Below are 25,895 nucleotides of genomic sequence, written 5' to 3'. Positions count from 1 at the left end.
TCAGTAAAAAAAAAAGCATTGTGAAGTTCAATGCATGTAAACGTGGTCATACTGCTCTGCAACAAATGTGTAAAGTAAGTGTCCTAATGTCATTCTGTAAAGGAGAAAGACTTTTGTGGGGAAAAATATATAATTCATACCAATTTACAGTGTAACTGAGATGAGACCTAACACCCCATAAAATCTCACGAGTGTTTTAATATAAAAAAGAAGAGAAAATCATAACCACCTTCCAGACACAATTGCTATAACTGGAACAGATTCGGTCCGACCAGTAGCAGTCACTCATCAGCAAAATCTACAGTCACAGGGAAACCAGACTGAGTGACGCACATGGGTAGATTACCCAACAGCCATACTTTAAATTTATGAAGCCACTAAAGCATAGAAAAACAAATACTCTAATTGCATTTATGTTGCCATTCATGATTCGTAATATTACATTCCATGCAGCGTTTTAAAAGAGTTACCTGAAAATGCAAATACCAGTTTCATGTTTAGAATGTTTGTGTTTTCATCATAAAAATTATCCAACCGTCTTAACCTGTTTGAAACCCGATATATTAATCCAGAAAAGTGTAACTGTGACAGGCAATTCAACTCACAATTGGTCAGTTCAGGAGTTAATATCTAAGTCAGGATTGACAGAGGCAATGATCAACAATGGTTATCTAATGGAGAGAAACCTGAACAAACACCTTTGAAATATGGGATTTCAACCATTTGAAATGAATGTCACCCCGTGGAAATTTTTAGCAAGGAATGCATTTATATGTGTATTAGGGAGGTCCTTACTTAGAATGAGGACCATGGTCACGACCACTAAACATTTTTTGATTAGGCTACATTTCACGGTGATGCATAATTGGACAACAAGAAATGTCAATCTTAAAACATATTTAGAAAAATAAGGATCACCCAAAAAGTATATACGTGTTTTCTCTACGATGTCAAGATTGCACAGTACTCCCCCCGTGTCTGTGCCTCGGCTTTCTTGCAGGTCAGACTCAGCGATCCTTTACAACGACCGCTCAGTCCTGGAGAACCACCACGTGAGCGCTGCCTACCGCCTCATGCAGGAAGACGAGGAGATGAACATCCTTATCAACTTGTCCAAGGATGACTGGAGGTGAGACAAGATCTACATCCTCAATGTTATCACTAAATGAATGTAAAGTAAAACAACTTTAACTTCAAAGTTATTTCGGGATGTATATCTTTTTTTAACACAGAGACTTTTGCCAATCTATCTGATGCGGCCCCTTAAAATAAATAAAATAAATTATACTTTCAGGACCATGCGTGCACTGGAGAAACTCGGGTGGATATATATTAAAGCACCTCCGATTGGCACGGTTTGCTACGTATGGTGCGAAAGAGTGTTCAACATACATATATGGAATTTTTTTATCCACCGGTAACACAAACAAATGTAGCAGCATTTACAGGTTTCCCTCTCTTTGTGCGGTAGTCGTGCTCCAAGGAAAAAGATGCACAAAGCTAAAACTGCACGAGACAGCTGCCTGCTCAGTTGCACATACAGTATACACACACACAATGTTATCCCATCTCCAACCACATAGCCACATATGAGTGAGTTCAAACTGCAAAGAGATTATTTTGGGTAGAAATAGGCGAGACGCATAAATGCGAACTTGCACAAACTGAACCTGCATAAAGCGAGGGAAACTTTTACTTATTTCCTACAGGCCACGCTGCTCATACTTGCAAAATGATATAGAGGGTGCTTCAAATTTGTTTTTAAACTTCTGAGAATTTGCAACAATACCACGAGAAATACGCCTCCGGGCTCTGGAGACCGCCTGGAGAAGATTCTAGGCACGCGTTTACAATGATGGCGTAAAAGTGGAGACTCTTTGACTTTTGGAAGCTATTAACAAAGATTTTTTTTATGTTGCAGCATATTATCCGTTCTTTTTGCATTAAAAACGATAGTCCCATATAAGTTTTAACATCTTTTTTTAAGCACCCTGTATTTACTTTGGGAGCCGTGGTCGTGAGATGTTATATCCCTCGCCTGGTACACAGGAGGTTGTGGGTTCGATCCCAACTCTGACGATGCCTGTATATTTAGAGTCTGCATGTTTTCTCCCTGTGGTCACATACATTTTTCTCCAGGTCCTCCGGTTTTCCCCTCCACATTTATAAACATACATTCAGATTATTTTGCTGCGACTATAAATTCCCACATATTCAATCAATCAATCTTTATTTTGCGTGCCAATATCGCCCTCAATAAAGTAGGCATCAGTGCACACTATAACAAACAAGAACGGTATCGGGGCATATTATGATAAACCACTTCGATGAGCTATCATGTGTGGCCAGGTTGCCTGTGAAAAAGTTATACAAGAGCTCAGTGGGCTTTACCTGCTAAATAAAATATAGAATGATAGCAAAAATTGCACGAAGTGGTACCATCTTCAATTTGAATTGAATAAGTGCGCACTACTGTGGGATGAATACGCTCCACAGTGATCCCTTTTAACTTTGTAAGCCACCTATTGCGACAGTGCCAAATGGGATCCCGGCAGGAAGCATTGGCCGACATTTTAACGCTCCATTAAACATTATCATCTGGAGGGACAGTTTGTGTTGATGCCACACTATCTTAGCTGCTTTTTGAAAAAAAAAACGTTGGTACGCTCGAGTTGCTTTCATGTCAGATGTCGTTGGAATATTGACTTGACATGTCCTCTAGAGATATACAGCATTTGGCAAGAGACTAATGTTCTCAGTTGAGCTTACGTTGGCTGGAGCAAGAACTGGACAGCCACTAATGTGTAAAAGTTTTAGGCAATTTGTTTACTATGGCATTTCAATGCTCTACAGTAATGGATGTTTTCTTGTTTGTGTTTATTAGAGGTTCGTTAATGCACATGTCTATGGTGAAAAAAGTGTTGGGTTTTAACATAGAGCTTTACAAATGTTCATATTTTCTTAGAATCATATGGGAAAAAGTTAACTTTGTGAAAAGCAGGTTAATATGTGCAATCTTATTATTTTATTTGTGGATGCATATTAAGATACATTCCAAACATTTGTCCATTTTTTATAATACTAAAGATTGTCATTCCAACTATAAATGGAGTATTATGAACAATAGTATAATAACCCTGTATTGGTATAGTTTAAGGCAACTTGTCACCTACATGTTAGTGAAAGAATGCCACTCAATATATTTCTTCATGCAATATTGTGTTCAAATAATGTTATATTGCCTTAACACACTACATGTATATTATCTTGATAAAAATATATATTTAGGCGAAATGTTACTTAGATTATATGTTAATGTTACTTTGATATCTCAAATTTGAGTTTTTCCCTCAGCTCTTTGAAAAATAACAAAATATTAATCGTATTGTAAGCAATAAGAAAATGGAACTTTTGTTACCAATTTCTATTGGTTACGCTCAATGAGCACGATTGGTTACGTACGGTGCGAAATAACTTCAACATACATACTGTAGATATGTTACGTTTAGAGTATAGTCGACACATGGTTTTTGTTATTTAAATTTAAAAGGTCGTCAACAAACAAAAAGCGGAAAATGTATCAAAGATTATTGTAAAGATACATTGCGAGGCAGAAAGAAGAAACACATGGGTTAGATGAACATGCACAGGTTAACTACGTAATTTCAAAATCAAGGAATGTAAGTGGGCTTGGGTAGGACGCCTCACGGGCTAGAAGTGGCGATGGCAGATGGTCAGCAGTAAAGACAGAAGTGGTAGCCAATAGAACGGAACGCGTCCAAAAGGATGTCCACCGAGGAGATGGAGCGATTAATTCAGCTCGTGCAGAGGCGCGGTGGATTATCACATCGTAGGATCGTGAGAGATGGCAGTGGCTTGGGGAGCCCTTCATCCAGCAGTGGACCGACCATGGTTGACGATGATACTCCCAGACAAAAATAAAAACGTGCAGTATGTTACCGTAAATGTTACTTTGCATTGCCTTGATGTACCTCATTAATAATAATGCTCCCCCTAAAATGAAATCTGAGTGAGTGTGTTGTGTGCTCGGGCCCACTATCTAATGGGCATGCCATTTTGAAGCAGCTGTTGCTGTTGTTTGATGTCATATGGTGCCTGCAGTGGATGAATCCATTTTACCTTTTGGTAAAATATGACCCTTCAGAGACCGGTCTCATCAGCATCCCTTTGTTGATTTGTGAAATTATCTTTTTGATAACCATCTCATAATTGGAAATAAATACCCCGGGAAATAAATAGTTCACTTGTTTACCTGAGGCTTTGTTTGTTCAAGAGTCGCACTTTAAAAAAATAGTTATTTGCAAAGATTATAAAAACCTTGAATAGATGAGATGCTTGATGAAGATGTCAGACATTTCTTTATCTAGAAATACAAATACAGTAGTCGGTGTTGATTAATCCTGTTTCCTAATTTTCTCAAGCCAAGCCTGCACTTTGTAGAGGTATAAAACATACTATTACATTGGACCTGTTTTGGCAGTATCAACGTATGAAAAAATGGTGTGGACCAATCAGTTTCAAGGACAATGCATATATTACTCGAGCATGTTTTTGTTTGCATGTTCACCACAAGTACTGTGTGTGGTTAATGCAGACATGATTCCTTGCAAAAGGTTTATATTTGGTGTTTGAACATCTGAACACTTGTTTTGTTGCCAGAAAGGGCAAAACCTGTTCTTTTTTTATTACTGTTTTTATTCAAAGTATATTTTCAGATCTGACAAATAGTTAAATCAGTGAAAAATACAATAATTAGCTATACAGTATAATCATTCAATATTCTTGGTTCTTTCGGTAAAGTCACGTAGAACCAAGAATATGAATCCCTGCAGTCACGAAAGCTTTAAATCAAAAATCATTCAATATTCAACTTTGGCAAAACTCAGTTTTGGAAAGAGTTGTGTTTTCAAGTATTTATTACCCCATGTCCCTGGGGTCTACTGGCAGTGTGTATGAATACACTTTGGCAGAATTATTTACTCCCTTCTGCTGATACTAACAAAAATGCTTTTCACTACAGCACTGACTTAGGAAACACTTCAAAGCGGAGTAAAAGTCCGTACTTTTTGCAGTATGAATTATTCGTAGTCCACATCGATTTTGCATTGTCGTTCAAACGATTATATTTAACTGCTCACTTGGAGATTTTTTTTTTACAAGTTGGTCAATGTGATCCAGTTATTTGAGTTTCAGGTTATTATTGATTTGTTACACAGATGGTCCCGTTTAGCCAGTTTTATGGCTATTTTACTTGGGAGATCAGTGGTGCATACAGCAAGAGTAAAAACATCAATATGATAGAGAATGAGTCCTTAAGGAATGTTGCATAACTAACAAACGAGATATTTGACGGTTTTAATTGAAACAAATGAGGCACCACATGACCCATATTTACATTTGGAATTGTATTTTCCAGAAATCGTACTGCTTTTAAACTATTTTCCAAGTTTCGATTTAAAGCTTTCGCGACTGCAAGGATTCATCTTCTTTGGTTCTTTCGGTAAAGTCACGTAGAATGAGAATAAAATAATAAAATAACACAATAAAATTCTCACGACGTTTCGGCCACAACGCAAGCGGCCGTCTTCAGGTGAAAGGAACAGACCTGTCGGGACGACAGAGCTTCAAGTGGTAATTTAGTATCCTGGAAGCAGTTGTTTCCACGCGATTCCTTAAGTTTAGAAAAAAAACCGTATATCTGTAGTTGGGTAGCATTGTCCAGATTGCTGCTCTTAGTCAAATGACCAGTTTTATTTTGTTAATGGTATTTTAAAGAATACTCCCCAGGAGTAGGTGTTTCCTGCTGTGTTTCCATTTAACCATCCCGCCAAGGGTGTTGTTGTTCATTACATTTGTTTTGCTTTGCTGCTGCATAATAAGAAAGCACACTTCCTGCTGCAATTGGTCACGCTTCAAATGGTCACGCTAATCTTCCAAAAATCTAAGAATCAACAGTGGGATAATACCGTTGAATGGGTGGTAGAAATGAGAAGCCACTCTAATGGACTCTCTGATTCATACTGAATAATGGCATCTCTTTAAATTACCCATGTTTGCCTAGGGAGTTGCGTGCCTTGGTGGTGGAGACGGTCCTTGCTACAGACATGTCCTGCCACTTTCACCAACTCAAGTCCATCAAGAACCTTCTGCAACAACCTGAGGGGTGAGCCACCTTACACCTCTCCTCTCTTCATTTACATCTCAAATCAGCGCATGGATACAGATCTTCATTGGACTCCTGTTTTCACGACATTGCTTGTGTTTATGTCCATTTCTAAATGTATCTATTTTACAAATTGCAGGTGTCCTCTTACATGTGCTTGCTGCATTAAAGGAGAGTCGGATCTATTTCAACAGCACTGTGATAACATTCCTAAGCTCTTTTGACCTTGCAGTGGAGGAATGTACGCTTGTAACAACCATACCTAAAAATAGGTGTGATCACTGCTCACATGCAATGCCAGAGAAATAGTTTTAAAATTTTATTTTTATCCAGCATGTGTTTGTTTGCCGCTATTACACATCATGTTTTTGTTTGGAGCTATTATGACACAACTCTCTCGAGTTAAATAGGATCACATTAATAATAATAACAATTAGTGTGACCCTTTGTCAAGCAACTGCCTATTGTGGGCTATTGTGGGCCTTCTCACACCATCTTCGTCATGGGTTTTCTTTGGAACTATACTATGCAACACTCATCAGTTTGGCCTTGTTAAGGTGCCGGGGACCAGTACCAGTTTGTATGTCACTAGCCACAGTATGGATTATTTATTTGTCGACACTTTTGGCAAAAAAACAGGAATAAAAAGAACTAGGGCTACACATGTTCCAAAAGACCGATGCACGTGCTCAAATATTGGAGTGTTCTCCAGCGCTGACCTAGGATATCGGAATAGATAGGAAAGACTCACCACAGACGTTAGCCATAGCCAGGAATGTAAATGAGGTCACCAGTTGTTTACGGTGAGATGCGCTAACCGGTATCTGAAGTGCATTTACATATGGTACATTAAATATATCCAGCCTATGTCCAGCCTTTTCCATCCAAGACGCTGAATGTTACTTTCTTAAGGGATAATTTGTATTTTTGCACGGTACACAATAAATATCTGATGCAGTTAAATGTAAATGTTATCCAAAGCCTTCAGACATGTATATTAATCTATATATATAGAAGTGTTACTTGTTTGTGTGTGTGTTGTTTTGCCAGACATCTCACCGAGTTTATTGTGAACAATAATTTTGCTGTAAGATTTTGTGAATGGGTTGAGAATGTATGGGAAGATGAAGGACACATTCAAAATTGGGGGAAGAGAGCCTTTAAGGGGAGGTCGTAAGTGAGGGGAGTTGTGAGAGGTTTTGGAGGTTCAGATTAACTGTGCTGTAAGAGGAAGGAGAAAGTTAGAAATGTGAACATTTTCCACTGGTTTAGCTCATGGGTTAATTGAATGAATTAATCGTATTGCAATCACTCACACTGTATTCGTGCGCAATTATTAAAATAAGCAAATGCTTTCAACACATTTACATGATTATCTGCGATGCATGATTATCTGCGATGCAGATAATCATGTAGCTCTTCCGACAAACACATCCATTGAAGTGTTAAATTTCCCATTTTAAAATAATGCAAATATCAATAATGACCACTCAACTGTAGCTTTCATAATTTTGCATTATTTATCATTTAAAAATTAATTAGGTAGAAAACCAGCTTTCATGACATATTTCAAGATTAATTTGCTTCTTCGCTGGTGTGGAAATAAAGCCAAGTAAAATAAATTGATATCAATCATGGCACGGCAGCTCTTAAATTATGTTGCCGTTTTTTTATCTCCATGTCTGTCTTATTGCCAGTGTCCTTTTTTGTCGCTGTAGTCTCTATCTGTAACACCATTATTTTATTATTATTATTTTTATTAAGAGCAACACTCTAATTTTGAAAAGCCCATTTCTGACAAATATTCAAAAGAAATATATATTTATTTGAGTAATTGCCGATGGGTGCATTTGCCATAACAGACAAAGCACCTGCACATTCGTTCAGTTTTATTTGGGGATGTGGACAAGAGTAAGATTCAGCCATAGGCTGCTTTACAAGAGAGGCGCGTGGAGTACCGTATGAGAGAAGTTACATTGTTAGCATAGAGAACAACAAATAATAATAAATACGTAACAACAATAATTAATAAAAAAAATCTTACGAGGTGCACATACTATCTGCTCAGCAGATAAATTTTGCTCTCACTTTTCATACTTTATATTCACATCGGTAATACCGTAATACACATTCGATATTACATAATGTTATTTATCAACTCACATGATCATTCTTTATATTATCAATATGTATACGGTGGTGTATCGTAAACACGCTGCGCACGTGTGAGCAGCCATCTAATTCTTCCAGACTCAATGCCAAGTAGGATCAAACGTCTGCATTGGGCGTTTGCCACATCAATGATCAAACATACGCATCTGTCAATCCTCCCTTGTGGTGTTATCCTTGGCTGCCTTTAAGAAAATACTAAGAGCAATATTCATAAAGACTCTTGCACAAGCTTTATTTTATGTACCTGGAATGTATATGATGAAGGGATAAAACATCTTCAAGAAATTTTATTCTGCAGAAGTTGTTATGCAAAAAATTTCAGGGCATACAAAAAAGGTAACGATATGGAACAAAGTGAGATGTCTCATTCGTGATCCATTTGAGTTCTTGGTTTTTCTTTAAAATCACCTTTGAGCTCACATGATTTAAATTTGCTTGATCGTAATGCAGAATAGATATAATAAAACAAATATTTGAACAAAGTAGTGATGCAATTGTACTTAATGACATGTCAAACACTGGTTAAGTAATATGACTGCCATTAACTTTCTGCTGTGGGTTTGTTAGTATTTCCTGAGCGAGATGCAGTATTTTTGTTTTGGTGATGGGATAACATCTACAATTTAGCATTATTGAGGTTCCTTTCAGGCAAATTACATAATTAAATTTTGCTTACTATAGCGCTCAAACTTATAGGTGGATGGCAAAACTTAATCCTTTTTTAATGTGCAACTCTTTCGTTATAAAACAAAACACTTGATATAAGTTTTGGATGCCCCATGTCGCAAGCTCTTTGCGTCCACAGTATTGATCTTACCGCGAAAAAATAACATGGCTCTCAGAGCACTCACAGCACACGACTATAAATTATTGTGGACAACTATATAATTACACTGTACTAAAGTTACCATATATTCCTTTGTGTGACCATGGCTTTGAAGGTTGCTGTCTATGTATAGACTTTCAATGATCGATTCAACACAAAAGTTAATCTTGAAAAGGTGGCCTATTTTAAAATACACCATTATGGAGGAAAACACATTGTAGGTTTACTTCACGTGGATAAACGTGTTACTAACTTCTGCATGCTTCCTCTCTGTGCCAGTGTTTCTGTTCCAGGAGATATCCAGTCATACCCCAGTTTGCGTCTCCCCTTTTTACGTGATTTGGCAAAGACGTCGTCACATTTATTAATACCAACACCTAATTTGCGTCGCCTCAACCCACACTTACATTGCTGACGGCATCATCCGTCCTTTCTTTTGTCCGTCACCTCGCCCTTCACCTCCACCTACCCTGTACCCGACCAACCGTACTTTGGCTCGCCGCATAGAGAAATGTGCTGGACTGTAGAGTACAAGAATTTATTATGTACAAATATTTTTTTGTTCATTTTTAGATGTGCTATATGTTATTGTGCCCGGTATAATGTACGTTAAAGTTTACTGCTGTACACTAGTGTTGAGTACAATATTTCTAGTAATTTAATGTAAAATTGTAGGCATGTCTAGGATGAAGATGCGCGCATTAACATAGAGCCTCACGATACGCCCACTGTCTTTGTTTAGCTCTCGTGGAAACATTGCTTTGATTTACGTCGTTTCGATATTTGTTTCGCCTTTCAGGAACGTGTCCTCGAGGTAAACCGGGGCATTTATTGTAATAGGGTACCGAGACCTCCACAATTATTTCACAAGCAAAGGAATTTTGCAAAGTCACTCATTTTACATACGGGAACACAGGCCACTTAGCAGTACACTGTTGAAGTGTGCAAATGCTGAGCATTGTAAATGTATTGGCATCTAATTGGGAGTGGTGAAAATAGTGAACATAATGGTATAAAACAATTGAAGACATTGGTGTAGGGTGTAACGTATGTATACAACAAGCATTACTGATATTTAATAGTCTAGCATACAGTAAAAAAGTATAAAATTAATTAAAGAAAATTATTAAATTTACATTCATTTGATTCTATAAATACTTAGGAGCAGAGTGCAAACCAGGATGGGTAATAAGGGCCAGCAATATTTCACGTGCCCGGTATACGTATGATCTTTACAGTTAAATGGCAAGGCCACGTTGTAAACAATGAGCCTCATAGTAAATCAGCGCGGACACCAGTTAGTGCAATAACTCAGGGAGAACGACTCTGTTGGGTTATTCATACCTCCAGGTATGAGAGTCCCCAAGGTCAGAGTCTATCAACAAATCAGAGGGAAAATGAACACGGACAGGGCGGGCTACAGTGTGAATAGGAAGGGCATGTTAAGATACATTTTCGAAAAAAAGCAGGCTTGTTTGGAATGACCTTGTGGGGAAATCCTAAAGAGAAAAAATGGCAGAAATCAATTAAATCTGTGTTAGCCTTGAGGCATCTCGTGGGCTACATTGAGCGCCTCTGAATATATAAAAAGCATTCAGATGATTATGATTACACATCACACTTTCAGCAAAACTGCTCTCTCTCTCTTATTTTGGCTAGTGTAAGGTTTTAAAATGTAAACAAAGTAAACGTCTGTGTTTTATTTGTTAGCTTTTAGGTCTTTGAACAGGCACTCTGCTTTACTGGTGAATAATATGAATGTGTTCTGGGAAGACTGCACTTAGTGCTTGATTAGATTTTAATAGCAATTGTCTCTGGAGATTTCATGAAATGTTATCCTTTTTTTTAAAGCAAAGCCTAAATAGAGGAGGCAACTTAAAATTTAATGGCAAGACCATGGATATAATTATGAGTTCTGTAATAGGTCTGAGCAAACACTTCTCAGTATAATCATTCAGAGCTACTCTGGCACTATGCTGCTGTCTCCACGGTGACAAATGTGAGAATCATTAAGGCTATGTTACTTAGCAAGATGGATTCGCCTTAGTGAGATTAAAATAAGAAACCTGTGTTTGCCATGAAGTAGGTGTTAATCTTGAGAGCTGGTAATAAGGTTTTTGGGAACCAAATTGGGAACCACCCTTGGCCATCAGTAAACCTGTCTCACTTCGTCCAATTGTGTCTCGCTTGAAATTCGTCTCTGACCTGTGTACGTATTCATTTGCATGCTTGCATTTCTCTGCATCGGTATATCCATCAGGGCCTGTTACGTTATCTCAATTTCTATATCCCCAAATCTCTCTCCCAAATGTTCACTTTTTTTGCCAAAGATGCCAATATATAGCACGTGACCCCAATGAGTATTCAGATTCAAGTATGATCCATAATGATGCATCAGACATTTGGCTGCCCATAAGCCACAGCCAAGTGTGTGACAGCAAAAAAAGGCATTCGTTTTTTAGTTAACATGCTGTGCTTTGAAAATGGACTGCAAATATCTATTTGTTACCTAAGTGTGGACACCGATGAGCCACTTTGCACAATAATGTGATGATTAAATTCCAAAAGTTGCCAAAAGTTTTCTGATGAGAATTACCAACTATCACTGTCAGTAACATTGTGGATGTCGCATATCCCCCGATATTGTTTTCAACATTATGTATGGGTGGCCTAAACAAATTATACGTTTGTCAAAATAATGGTCAAAGGCCTAAGTCTATCCCTGACCAGGTCGTGAACTCACAATTGCCGGGCACTCTAACCACAGCTACACCTCACTTTGACCTGACAATTAAATTACGAAATACGCCCACTTACAATAGCGGTTGGCAGCCTGACCCAGAACACATTTCAAAATGTAATGCAAGAAACATTTCACACTCTTATTACCATTTTCATGGTAAGATTGCTTGATATGGTGCAGCACTTGAAACCATTTCAGGAGGACGTATGTTTTCAGAATGTTCGAAATGACAATGCAATAGATTGAGAACATCTGACACTTTGCCAAAAAAGACTTTCATGGATGTGTGAGCACTTGATTTGTCTGCCATTCAGAACATAAACTCCATTGACCCTCTTCCCTTCCTTTTGAGCTTGAGTAGAGTGTCTCCTGTGTGGAGCACTGCACTGGAATACTGTATGGCTGCAGATAGAGCCTAGTTTCAATGGTGGACAAATGCGTGGACAAACACGTGACAGCCTCGAAGACACCTGGCCTTCTTTTGTGCGTCGGTGTTTATTTCAGCCCGTGATTCGATGGGAGTTTTCTTGAATGTGGTCACATTCCCAGTGTAACCACATTCCCAGTGTAACCACATTCACAATGTGACCACAGCAAAGCTAAAATGCGATTATCTTCTAGCAAATACCACAAACATTGGATTAACTGCGGCTGTTCTGCAATGTTCGAGATCGCTGTTGTATGGGGTATACTGCAGAACAATGGCACAACAAATGTTGCACTCTCTATTACCAGCCACACGTCATGGAATTTTGAGTTTCGTGGCCACTAGTGGGCTGCGGGAATATTGAGCTCTTTTAAAACAACTTCAACTCTTGGAAGGTATGAAATCTAAACAGTGTGTTTTGAAGTTATGTATTGACTAAAACACATTTTTGGAAGCGTTTCCCAAGAACTCGCTTCAATATATTACCCTGATTCAATTTCCTTATCCAGTTTAGGAAAGAAGCTTTTGATGTTATTAGGGTCTACGGTATCATTAACATATCTTGTATGCAATGTACGCACCTGGCAATGTGCAAACAAATAGCTTTTTTGTAACGTCTCGGTCTTTTAATGGATAGCATTATAAAATTAAAGTTGCACATTTTTAGAGCAGCACGTGGATTACAGAAGACACGCAAGTTCGAGACATTTTACCGATTGCTAAGAAAAATGAGTGGACTTGGGCAAGACATGTCAAATAAAGAGGACGATGGCCGATGGTTGAGACTAACAAAAGAGTGGCAGCCAAAGGAAGGGAATACATCTGAGAATATGTCCACCACGGCGGATGGAGTGAGAAAGTAAACTATTGCGTAGGAGCAATATTATTTGTAGCATTCCAGCTATGCTACATTGCTAAATTAGCAATGTAGCATTGCTAAATTGCAGCCCAACAATGTCTTGCTCATACGAATGCTGATGGAAGGGCTTACACTTTAGGGAGCTCTTGAGAGCCCCTCTAGAGAGTATTTGGCCTGCACTTCCACGCTTGCCAGATGTATTACAAGAGCTGGGAGTACCCACATTCGACCCCACCACACGCAAGCTGCAAAATACATTTATGGCGGTGTACCCATTTATTCTGCTGGCTGGACAGATGTGTTGCCTCTGTCCAACCTCATTTCCAAAGCGAGGCTCCGCAAATATTATCGCATATTTTTCACTATGCTTCGGGTTTCAAACTTCAATTGTTTGGATGAAAATGTCTTAGTTTATAACAAATCAAGTATAAAACTAAGACTTTTTATAATTTAATAGCTCTCCAGAGACCTTAATCTTATTAATTTTCAACCGTCAATTTCAACCACGGTAGTTTCCATATCCTTTGCATCCACAAAGTTGGGTGCTTCGCCATCGGCATTGACGTAACTATCGCATCTGCCATGGGGTTACTGGGTGACCATTTTATTACAGTGAAATAAATCAAATTTTGCTAAACAGTTTTTTCCCTGTACAAATGCAGAATAATAGTTGTAGAATGGAGGTGCTAAATATGCACGTGAATTAGTGTATGGATGTATGTATAACTTCTTTTGCACCGTACGTAGCCAACTATGTTAATCGGAGGTCCGGGTCTGGAAATCAGCCATGCATGAATCACCTAATTGTGTAATTCTTCGATTTTATTGAATGTGGAATGGGTTCAACTGAGTCGCAGACGTAGACTTGGAGAGGCAACACATTTATTCAATTCCAACACACGGAGTAACTTCTCCTTAACAGAATAACAATCTATGGTGGTGACCACCAGGCTAACTACACTAGTCACAGCATAACTGCTACTACGGACCGGGACCAACAGCTTCGGCCCGGGTCCACGTGTTGAAGACTCGTTGAACGGAGAACGTAGACGAAGTGTTTCTTCCAGGATGAGCAACAACCCCGGTCCCTCTCAGGACTCGGCTTATATTCTCTGTGGCATGGCCGGCTTCACCGTTGGCCACGTCCACCTTCTAGAATCCTCGGGAAGGATCTGGATCCCAATCACGTGACCACCCATAGCCCCCTCTTGGGGCCCCTTTGTCAACTTAACTGGTCACGTGTCCTCCCAGGTCAACCAGAGCGCCATGGCCTCACATAACCTCATCCTTCGGTCGGCACCCACACACCCTGTCCTGTAGGGTCGGCACTGCTCTGAAGGCGTGGTGCCATCCAGCGCTGTTATTCAGTGGACGCCGGGCCCCTCTAGGGCCGGTACTGCACCCACAGCCTGTTGACATCCAGCGATGTCACTTCAAATGGAATCAGTTGTCATTCCAATTCTTTGAAGACTGATGAAGCCATCAGAAGATCAACAGACCGATGCGCACACTTCCTTGACAAATGGAAAATTAAAAAAAAAAACTAGCTATGGTGCGATTGTCGTTATGTAAGCCAAACTATGGACCATATAGTAAATCACTGTAGTCTGTGCCCCTTCACTGGAGGAATAGCAAGACTACACGAACTTTCCCCTGAAGCCCTCTCGTTGCCAGCAGACCTTGACATTGGCATTTAGCTCCTGAACACATTGCTAAAGACAAGAATAGAATATAATGGGTGTCATTCCACAAAAACGGTGACAGAACGATGGCGAAAACAGACAGGTGAAACAGGTCCTTTGACTTGTGATGTGAGTGCAGAGTCGCCAGTTTAGGATGGAACAGTAAACTTTTGTAAAGCAATGCAAGAAGCTTCGTACATTGTGAATGGAGCTAGAATCATGAGGGGTCAGATATGTTTTTGAATCCTGGAGCGAAGAGTGAAGGCCATTCTCATAGATCACGCTGCGGTGAATGTAAATGCTTAGCGCGGGCGCTGTAGTAGGATGTGTATGCCGCATCACGGATTTCTTGGATATGGCTGATAAGAACAGCAGGAAAAGCCACGAAGGTGCTTTAGGTTATTGAATGCAGATTCGTATCACCCAAAGGCAGTGTTATTACAGATTTCCTGACTTTGTTGGATATCATGTTATTTAATATTTTTTGTACAACATGATTTCCTGTCTGCTCTTCAGGCATTATGCAAACATGGTTTGCATTCTTACTTACGATAAGATTACAATATAAACGGATGCCATTGCTTTTATGGTTGTTTGAAATGTAACTTTTTGTAAGTTAAGCTAATAAAAATAACAATAATTTATATAATCAGGGAAGTCTTAAGAGCCCTAAGAAAGGTCCTGCTTGAGGTGTTTTCCAAGGGTCATGGATGGGCATTATTTCTTAGTTGAGAAAAGAGCCAGAGCACCAGGAGAAATGCTAGAGGTAAAGCGATCATTTAGGATAGTAGAACACACACTGAACACTCGGTAGTTTAGCGATGTATTATAACAGAGCAAAGTTAAGCTGGAAGCAACTACTATATGAGTATCCTTCTCATTATCAGTTCATGGACCAGGGCATAATCCTGGCATAAAAAATGCAGGAATCATTTGTATTAGGAAATAAAACATAAAAAAGGACGTGTTTAAAATACTAACCTCAAAAGACACATTTAGGCTGAAGCATTTAACTCCATGGTAAATTTAATGCAAAATGGTTTAATAAAATTAGATTTATTTGACTGTAATAAAATTATCACCTAATGCCAGAGGCAATAGCTACGTCAATGCCGATTCTAAGCACGTAACTTTGTGGATACAAAGGATATGGAAACTACAGTGCTTGAAATATATGGTTGAAATTTAATAAGATTAAGGACTCTGGAGAGCTATTAAGTTGTGGAAAGTTTTATGTTCTCATTTAACTGCATTCGCTGTTATAAACTGAGCATTTTTTTATTCTTAAAATACATGAAGTAGGATACCTACTTAGAGCAGAATGAAATATATGAAATAATATTCGAGGAGCCCAGCTTTGTGAAATTGGTATTTTTATGTAACTGAAAAAAAGATGTTGGAATGAGGACGTGCATCTGGCCAGCCAGCATTTGATTCAGATTACTACGTCTTACTGAGCCAACTTAAATATATTAACTTTTACAAGTCTATGGTACCTCTCAGACCACTCGCAGCTAATCTCAGTGAAAGATCTTACCTCAAACAAAACCCCTATCACTAAAGGTGTCCCTCCAGACTACATACTCGGTCATACTCTCTTCACCCTTCGTGTCATTAATTGACTCGTTTATCCACTCCAACTTAAATATGTTCACTGATGACACCGCTGTGATGGTGTTAACAAATCAGAGGATGATGAATACTTTGACTTGCTCTGAATGCAAATGAACAATATAAAACGTCATTAGACCTCCTTTGCCAGTACCAAAAGGCGTCATCTGGTCGAGCACCAATCGGGTCGAGGCTCAAAAGAAAGCCGTCCCTTGGTGTGGACCAATCAGTTTCAAGGACAATGCATATATTATCATAGTATGTTTTTTTGTTTGCATTTTGACTGCAGGTATTGTGGTTAATGCAGACATGAATCTTCGTAAAAAGGTTTCAGTTTTGTTGCCAGAAAAAAGGGGATTATGTTATCATATAAAACGTGTTTTTCTTAATACCAGCGAGACAGAACTCGTAGTTCTTCCTGGAAAGTGACCCCTCCACTACAAAACAAATTATGGTGTTCAACTCTCAAAAAATGTAACTTGACAAGTTTAAATATCTAGGTGTCATCCTCGATCAGAAGCCATCTTTCACTGCACTTATCGATCATATTTGCAAAAAAATATCAGGATAAAAAAACTGGCTTCTTGTACAGAAATAAAAGTTGCATGCCACCCGACTGCAATTGCATATTATTAGAACCACTATATTCTCCATCTGCGCCTGGTGTGGTGTTGTTGACAGACTTGGTGTGGGCTCTGCGCAAAAATACTGGTCCCATTGTCCCACTTCGCGCCTCCCTTTGCCTTTGATGCCCCCCCCCCTACATAACGCATCTTCACTATGAACTTCATTTAAACTCTAATCAGCCCCCCCCCCCCCCCCCCGTTAATCTACAGGGAAAGGCATTAGGCTATCTTCATCCTCAAAGTGTTACAAAGCAAGCCTGGATCATTTAATCCCCCCGGTAAAATGTAAGAAGCTGTTCCTGCTCAAAGTCCCCCACTGTGAGAACCAAACTTGGTTTAAATTCCTTCTGTCTGGTGGCCCATAATCTCAGGAATAACTGAGCCAAAATGTTTGGGATCAAAATCTTACTATCCTTGTCCTACTTTAAATCACTTGGACCTCATATTTCCCTTCACATGTACATGCAATTTATGGGTCTGCTTTGCGGACTTTATGTCCTTCATGTTAATTTTTATTTTATCATCTCACCTAACTCGGTGTTGTTTTACATCCAATTATTTTTGTACGTGATAAGTTCTCCCAGCTTTGTTGTATTCTTTGTACTAGTTGTACCATGTTGCTGCACGACCTTGCAATTTGGAACTTTTATTATCTTTTTGTTCGTATTTTTTGTTGTAGTAACCAGGTTTCTATTGCCTTTTATTCCCCAATGAGTTGTACTTGTGCCAAAATAAAACAGACCAAACCAGAATTAAATAGGTACACCGCAGTTAGTCGATCGGCAGCTTGCGCCTGGAGCATTAAAGTGTAGGCACTCTCCCACCCCTTGCAAGACGTCTGTCCAGTGTGGAAGAGTTGGCCCAATACACTCTAGTTGGCCTCTCTAGCGCTCTCTCTCTCTCTCTAGTCGAGGCCCATCCACCAGCATTCGCATGGGCAAGACGTTGCAGGGCTGCAACTTTACCTTTTACCACTTAAGAACATTTTTTTTTTTAAATTGTGTGCACTCCTCCAGCTGTTGATTGATTGGCTGTGCGATTATTATTTTTGCAGAATAAGCCTGCACCCATTGTGCATGGATAATCATGCCATAAACAGAATAGATGCAACAAGATTTGTGGATTTTCCGTATGATACCTCAATTCCACGAATGTGCAGAATCGAACTGTATGTGCTTCAAGCTCCAAAGTGTTTGCATGCTCAAGAAGGATGATAACAGCACTCATCTCTATTTGTAGACCTGAGCTAGTGGCAGTAATTCCACAGGTTTTTTTTATATTCCGGAAACAATAGTGGACTCGTCCATTTACAACATTTAATAAGTGTCTGAATACAATTACAATATTTAACTCTTCCCAGACATTTCAAAAGGTAATTTCATGATACTTCGATATGCCCGAGGTGTAGTGCATTCACCACTTGTTGCAGAGGTTCAAGGTTCGAATTCCTACTGTCGCTCTGATTAATAACGTGAGTGTATTTACCATACTCTCTGCTTCGTAGTGAACGTTGCCATGATGTCACTCGCAAGAGTAGACCATTGTGTACTGACGTCATGGTTCAAACTTGCATTGCATAAGAAATGAATGTGTGATCATTGCGCAATACGGCAAAAAAAACTTGGCAGGACCCTCCTGAAAAAGAGGCACGAGACGTGCTCGAAAAATGTACATCTATTAACAAACAATTACGCAGGTTGAAAGTAGACCACAATTATAACAATAATAACCCACGATATTACAACCATCTCCCCATATTTTGAATGCCAAACAAACAAAGGCACGTGTTAACTTGCTTTTAGCCTTTTCATGAAAGAGGGGGAGGTGGGGGGGGGGGGGTTCTTGCACATCCCCGACACTTGATTCAACGCATCAATACAACACAATTTCTCCACCTTCAACCTTGTGAGACACAGTGCATTTAGCGTGCTTCTCTCTGCCATTGTGCGACTGAGAATGGACCGTACACTGTGTGCCTTCCACAGTTTTAACGTGCATTGTAGAAGCCCTAAAGTGCCAAGTGCCATTGCCAGTGTTATGGATGGTGCACATTAGAATCCCCAATGCCACATGCACTCAGAGTATTTTAGGTGGTCCTGTCATTCGACCCTTGCTAAGCTATGAAAATGGCATGGAAATGCATTTACTCTAAATGGATTTCAGCCTCATCATATCATATCTCTGCTGATCATGCAGAGCCATGAAGTGGTAAAGGGAGAGCCCCTGTTAGCCCCTGCGTAGAATACAACTTTATCATTGTTGGACTTTTTTTGCCAGTATCAAAGTATGAAAAAATAAGAATAGGGTTTACCCTTTTTGGCAATCAAACAGGTGTTAATATGTTCAAACACCAAATAGATACCTTTTGTCAAGGGATGAAGTCTTCATTCTATAGATGTAGCTGCTCACCCCGAGCTATAAGTGCTCTGATACGTACATTGTCTTTGTACTGTTCGCCTTTTTGCATTCTCTGGTCTGACACTGGTGAGACTAGGCCATAGAGAAGGCTGTCACCGGTATAGGCCAATCATTTTCAAAGACAATGCCCATTTATTATCAGAGTTTTGTTTGCATTTTCACCAAAGTACGTGTGGCTTTTGCAGACTTGATTCCTTGCAATAGGTATCTATTTTGTGTTTGAAAATCTTAACACTTGTTTTATTGCCAGAAAGGGTAAAATCTATTCATGTTTTTTTCATGACTTTATTATTGAGCTACTCACATGACAATTATATGCCTCTATGAAGAGGAGGAAGTTGTTTTATTTGCCTCCTTTCCTGAAACATTCAAACACACACGCACATAGTCGCAGAGTTATATACGTCTTGAATGTTCACAGGGCCTAATGGGACAAAATCGTGCCAGTTTCAATCAGGACCTGAATCCAATTCCAAGTGGAACAGATTGGATCCCTATTTTCTCAGATCTGACACCAATTCTATACTGTCGAGTATATATGTTAAAAGTGGCGCCCACCAGCTATTGCTGCTCAAGTGTGGTGTTAGGCGTCTCCTGTTAATGTACAAAGTCCCGGGTTAGATTCGCAAGCATATTTTACATGTCAGTTGTCCACATTAATATATTACAACAGCAAGATCGGTCGTTGGTCACTCATCTTAATGTACTTGACCATCCAATCCATCAACCAGTTCATGATGCGATCTTGATCAATCATGAATGGGTCATGGATCACATTTTTTATTATGGATCGTGTTCCATACTATGCATGGTCAGTCCAATCATCCAATCCGATTCCAAAATAATGTAGCGCAGGGTGACCTATTCCACACTATTAATGAAATATATATTCTTCGGCTCATGATCCATTCCTCTGTGGACAGAAAATCGATTATTTCTGAGATGAAAAGTACAGGCAAATTAAATGCTAATGTTACATTTAAGCTAACGGACAAAATAAAACTGTGCAAGTGTAAGATTTATAAAAAGAAAACGACAAAAAAGATGGCAGAAATTTCGAAAAATGAAATACATTACGGATTCGAATTGCTATCCTCAATCATGATAATTCATTATATTGTGGGGTGAGGCAAATTGTAAGATGCATTGCTCTTCACACTTTCAGTTCACAAATTTCGTGGCAGATATTCCTCTATAAATGTACAGCTCCTCAAACTTTCGAGGATGAGCTTGGATGCAGAAGAAACGCATTAACACACACACATGGAAGATGAAGTTGATCAAGACATTGATGAATAATACACTTCTTATGATGATGATGATGTTGACGATTCTGATGGTGAAAATACTCCTCATGATGATGATGTCATAATAATGTTGCTGATAATGATGGCGTGACACAGTTGCTGATGATGCTGGTAATGATAATGACAAGGATAATATAATTTTATTGAGTAGCTACATGAGTCTCAAGGCTCATTTTTGTAATGGTCCTGAAAGGTGTCCTATTTCATTTTAATAACTGCATATGGAAAGAAACATGAGTACCCAGGAAAAAACTCATGCACATAATCAATCAGGATACTTTCCACCTGCCATCAGAATAATACTGCATCATCAAAAAATATATAAACACACGTCTGCGTGTATAGAGCTGAAGGTGAAAACTGGTCAAAAGTGCCTGTGTAACCACACCACTGCATCATTTCCTTCTATCAGATGCTGCAACTGTTGCACTCACTGCGAGACCTACCTCTGGCGGTCGCATCACCATCTGAAAATATTATTGGGCACCTCTAGGTTAACTAAACCTGATATGGGTGTAAACATCAGTGTTTTGAAGACAAAGGTGGCTAGATGTGGTTCTCGCCACACCATCCCCTCATGTGCCATGCCAAGCCTTAATATGTTTTCACTTCTGAACTCACACTTATAGTTTATAAGGTTTAACAAAGGAATCTTGCTATATCTTCATAAGCATTATTAGTGTATGTATGCCAATTCCACTGCATCCTACTCCACTCAGCAGGGCCTAGTCCTTGGGATGTTAAGGTTGAATTTCCAGCACATTTTCCAAGGTCACAAGTGTAGAATGCCACATGAATGATGTATCACTATGTCCACTTCACACAGCCTCGGGTGGTAATATCCACAAGTACAGAATTGTCAAATGTTTCCACAGTTTTGCAGTAGCTCCACAGTAGCACTTTCACAGGCCTGCTCACTTTGCCCTATTCTACAGACTGCAGAATAGCAGAATGAGGCCTGCAATAATTGACAACAAGCAGGATGGGATCACCTTCTGAAAAAGTGGCAATTGCTCCACCAAAATGCAGGATTAAATGCTTAATAGATTGGGCCTCTGGTCTCAATTGCAACAATCTTTAAATATTCCAGATTTTAATCTACTTAACATTTAAAATACGGTTCCAATTATATGATCTGATTTTCAAGAAGAAGAAGACTCTTGATTTGGTGGTATATTGCTTCATATGGTGCCAATGTATGAATAACAATGCAATGCCCTAATGTACAAAGCACACTTTGTATAATGTGTTTCTTTTCTCTAATATGCTATATTGTACGAATATTAATGAAAATGCAGTCAGAGTCTATACATGCCCATAAATAAACATGTTACTGAAGCAGAGAGACTCCTCTTCATTTAATGGGTGAAAGCACTTTTTTTAGTGCAGTATGCTCATATACTTACTAAATATGTATCAGAAACGTTTGCTTGGCATTCCGTTACATTGAGTGTTGAGTCAATCCTGCAGTGGACTGACCACTTGCTTGGCCATTTATCACTTCTCTTAAAAGGCTCGTAATCAGAGGTTCTTTGCACATGCTTAACAGAGCTTGTAACAGGAAATTAAATAATTTGCCCTCTTACTGCTTAATCTGTGGTCTGAAGTGACTGCTTTGATGTCTGCCCTTTTCGGTAGGAGTGACAAATGTTTGAATTCCAAATCATTTGACATTTACTCTGCTCTGCACGATACAATCGACTTATTTATTAATGAGGGCAACACTGAAGAAGAGGGCCGTGTTTCGCCACAAGTGGACTATGCACCAGATGACATTCTTTTTTATATATATACTTTATTTTATTTCAATAGGAGCCCGATACAGAGCATCAATCGCATCACGAGGTGGTGGGGCTATAGAAAATCCACAGATCACAGTCCAAAAACTTTATGTATCCGGGTTTAAAGCAGAGGGGAGAGTGGGCGGGGGGGGAGGTGGTGAAGAGGGGAAAAGGCGGAGCAGATGACATTCGTAACGGTCTAGCAGATGGCGATCACATTTGGTCCATAAAAAAAAAACACAAAACAACTGAGATCTGCCTCACGTGTGCATGCCAGGCTCTAACACGAATGCCTCTCCCGTGGGCGCTCGCCCCCCCCTGCAGTGTGGAAAAACCCAAGGCGATGTCCCTGATGCTGCACACCGCAGACATCAGCCACCCAGCGAAGAACTGGAACCTGCACCGACGCTGGACCATGTCGCTGATGGAAGAGTTCTTCAGGCAGGTTCGTGGAGCAGTTGTGGCTTTTCCCTGGTGGCTGTGCCACCCCTTGGAGCAGTGCTGCTAATCTAGTTGCAATGTAAAACTGCTTAGGGATGCTTCTAGCACACACGACTTGACATCCCAGAGGTCACTGATACGGTCGCCAGGCACAGAAAGTTGAAACGATGGTGCAGGTTGCTTAAATTCCCCCACCACCCCCTGGATTCCGTGGTGGGATAAAGTGTGGGCACTCCCACCTCTTCCAAGATGCCTGGCCAGTGTGTGAAGGGTAGACCAAATGCCAAAATACCCTCTGGTGGAGGTTTTATTTCCACCGGCAGTTCCAAAGAAAGCAATTGCTGGATGTACCTTTGCTGCCGATCCTACAGCCGAAGGTCAATGAACCAGGAAGCTGTCTCACACTTTGTAGATTTTCGTTATAATTCTCTTTGGGAATTTGGAGAGGATATCCTGTTTGTCTCTCTGGAAGAGGATTTTGGTGATATGGCGTTAACAGCTCCTCGCGACAAGGAACGGGGGGGGGGGGGGGCGGTATTGTAGCTGGCTGAGAGTATCGGACACCAAGCTGATTTGTAAGCAGTATATTTGGATATTATGGTGCGCATGAAAAACCTGCAAGTTTTCAAAATATTTCTCTCATTATATAGAAAAACTAAATACATTTACATCTTGAGTATTTTTTAAGGCACTTCGAGTTGCGATTTGTGCAAGAAATGCACCACATATGGAAACAAAAAATAATATTGACTTTACCTACTTATAAAAGTTCACATTGCGAAAGGGATTGTTCTTAATTAACTCACTGAAAATGTTGCTCAATTGAACCTCCACTTTTTTAGCGAACAAATGCTAGATGCAGCGTGTGTAAGTAATTTTTATGAAGGCCATGTATCTGACAATTTCAAGGACCACTCCCGCACAAACAAGTAATAAATATACTATTCAGATTTAACCAGAAATATACAATGTGCTGATGGATGCTGCGTGTGATTGTAATCCGCAGGGCTCATTTTTCATGGCACATTTTAATGCTAGTTTGTGTGTCCATTTTGGCCTTCTTGTTAAACCCTATCAAAGTAAACCCTCTCATTGTACAGTTAACCATATGGAAATGCTAATTGTGATTTGAGATTAGCTTTTGTTCACATGTGTATAATAGGTGAATGAATGCAATGCCTAATAGAACATGGGATCTTTCTTCTGGCTTTATGTGCACCTTTCAGATGTGATTTCTTTTTTTACATTAAGGGAATAAACTCTATCACAAAAAATGTCTACGTATCACAGATGGGAATGTCCAATTGGGCCACTGAATAATACTGCATGTATTATCATCAGTCTCAATCCATTGCTAGATAAGGCCCTCTGTGTTGGTGCCACCATTCAAAGTGCTGCTCAGCTGCAATGCATCTCACTCTCACACGTGCATTTAATTCGTCATTCAATTTCCTCTCATTCCATTCACCTCAATTGACTTCCAACTACTGTATGTGGTTTACGCGTATACGGGTTCCTTTAAGCACAATAAAAAAAAACTCTATCCATGCAATCATATACTGTACATCTACAATACTTTTTATCTTGTGCTGATTTGTCCATATATTTGTTATAAATCTTTCCATTGAGAAGCACATTTTTTTAAAAGTTTAAATTCACTCACGAGTGTTTGTGTGTGTGCGTGTGTGTTTATTGTGCAGGGGGACAAGGAGGCAGAGCTTGGGTTGTCCTTCTCACCACTCTGTGACAGAAATGCTACCATGGTTCCTCAGTCGCAGATTGGTTTGTAAACTCTCGACTGCCTGGCTTTGATTCATTAGCTCTGATGATTGGCATGAACCATCACCCGAACTCCGGTCATCCTCGCAACGGTTTTTGGCTGGCCATGAAGCAAATTATGGTCACTGCGCCGCGCGCTTTCGGACGTGCTTCTGCAACCACTCCTCCTTACAATATTAGGAAGTCACTGGAGCTATGCACTTTTACATCTCGATTGAAAACTCATTTCTTAGGAACAGCTTTTTTGCGTTTAGTTTGTTGTCCTTACCTCGCACCTCTGATTATCGCGGTTGGCTACGTACGTTAATAAAGAAGTTCAACATATTCTTAGTTTTTTCGGGAAAGTTATGGTCGAAACGTCGTGATAATTTTTTATTGTTTTATATATATATTATTTTGTTGTTTCCCTTCAACGTGACTTTACCGAAAAAACTAAGAATATGAATTACTGCAGTCACGAAAGCTTTAAATCAAAATTTAAGTTCAACATACATACACTATCCATTGATAACAATTGGCCAAGGATGAATCCTTATGGCAACACAAATTGCCTCTTTACTGCAGGCAATAATTGCAAACACTTAGCTTTTTTATGATGTTATTCTCATATAATTTGAAAGTTGCAAATACTTAAGCTGAATGGCACAGCAAATACAGTACAGATGTTCAATTTGAGAAAAATATATATTTTAATAAACCACATGGGTATCGTTTTCTCGTTGCATTCATTTTCTTCAAACTAAAGCAATCTCACGACTCAATTGCCATCACGGTAAGACTGTGTCCACATATTTTACGTAAATTATAATATTAGACAATTCAAATTGATTTTCTAAGTTCGTTAATTTTGTTAGCTTTAGATAATTAGAAATTGCACCCCAAAAGAAAATAGAAAATCCAATATGCGCTCGTCTTAATTTAATGAATGACGCGTTTAATGATTGTTAATAACATACTTGTTACGAGCAACTAGCGCAAAACATGACTCAGCCTGAACATCCCTATACAGTATTAAGGAATTCAGACTGTCGCAATTATC

At 39.3% G+C, this 25,895-nt stretch overlaps 1 protein-coding gene across 6 annotated transcripts in view; it reads left to right on the top strand.

Moving 5' to 3' along the window:
* LOC116938758 (dual specificity calcium/calmodulin-dependent 3',5'-cyclic nucleotide phosphodiesterase 1A) overlaps positions 1-25,895 on the top strand; it is a 226,388-nt gene that overhangs the window by 174,867 nt on the left and 25,626 nt on the right. For all 6 annotated transcript variants that reach the window (XR_012930724.1, XM_032946342.2, XM_032946344.2 and 3 more), the window contains 4 exons: positions 1,001-1,129; positions 6,083-6,184; positions 22,961-23,081; positions 24,778-24,859. Coding sequence is in view for 5 of the 6 variants with exons in the window: in XM_032946342.2 (XP_032802233.1) it covers positions 1,001-1,129; positions 6,083-6,184; positions 22,961-23,081; positions 24,778-24,859 (434 nt within the window). In the remaining variant the exon portion in view is untranslated. The remainder of the gene's footprint in view (positions 1-1,000; positions 1,130-6,082; positions 6,185-22,960; positions 23,082-24,777; positions 24,860-25,895) is intronic.

The sequence above is a fragment of the Petromyzon marinus genome, chromosome 4 (genome assembly GCF_048934315.1).
Source record: "Petromyzon marinus isolate PM22_M1 ecotype Great Lakes invasive population chromosome 4, UKy_Petmar_22M1.pri1.0, whole genome shotgun sequence".
Lineage (NCBI taxonomy): Eukaryota > Metazoa > Chordata > Hyperoartia > Petromyzontiformes > Petromyzontidae > Petromyzon > Petromyzon marinus.
Note: the sequence above shows the minus strand (reverse complement) of the source record. Positions and strands in the feature narration are given on the sequence as shown.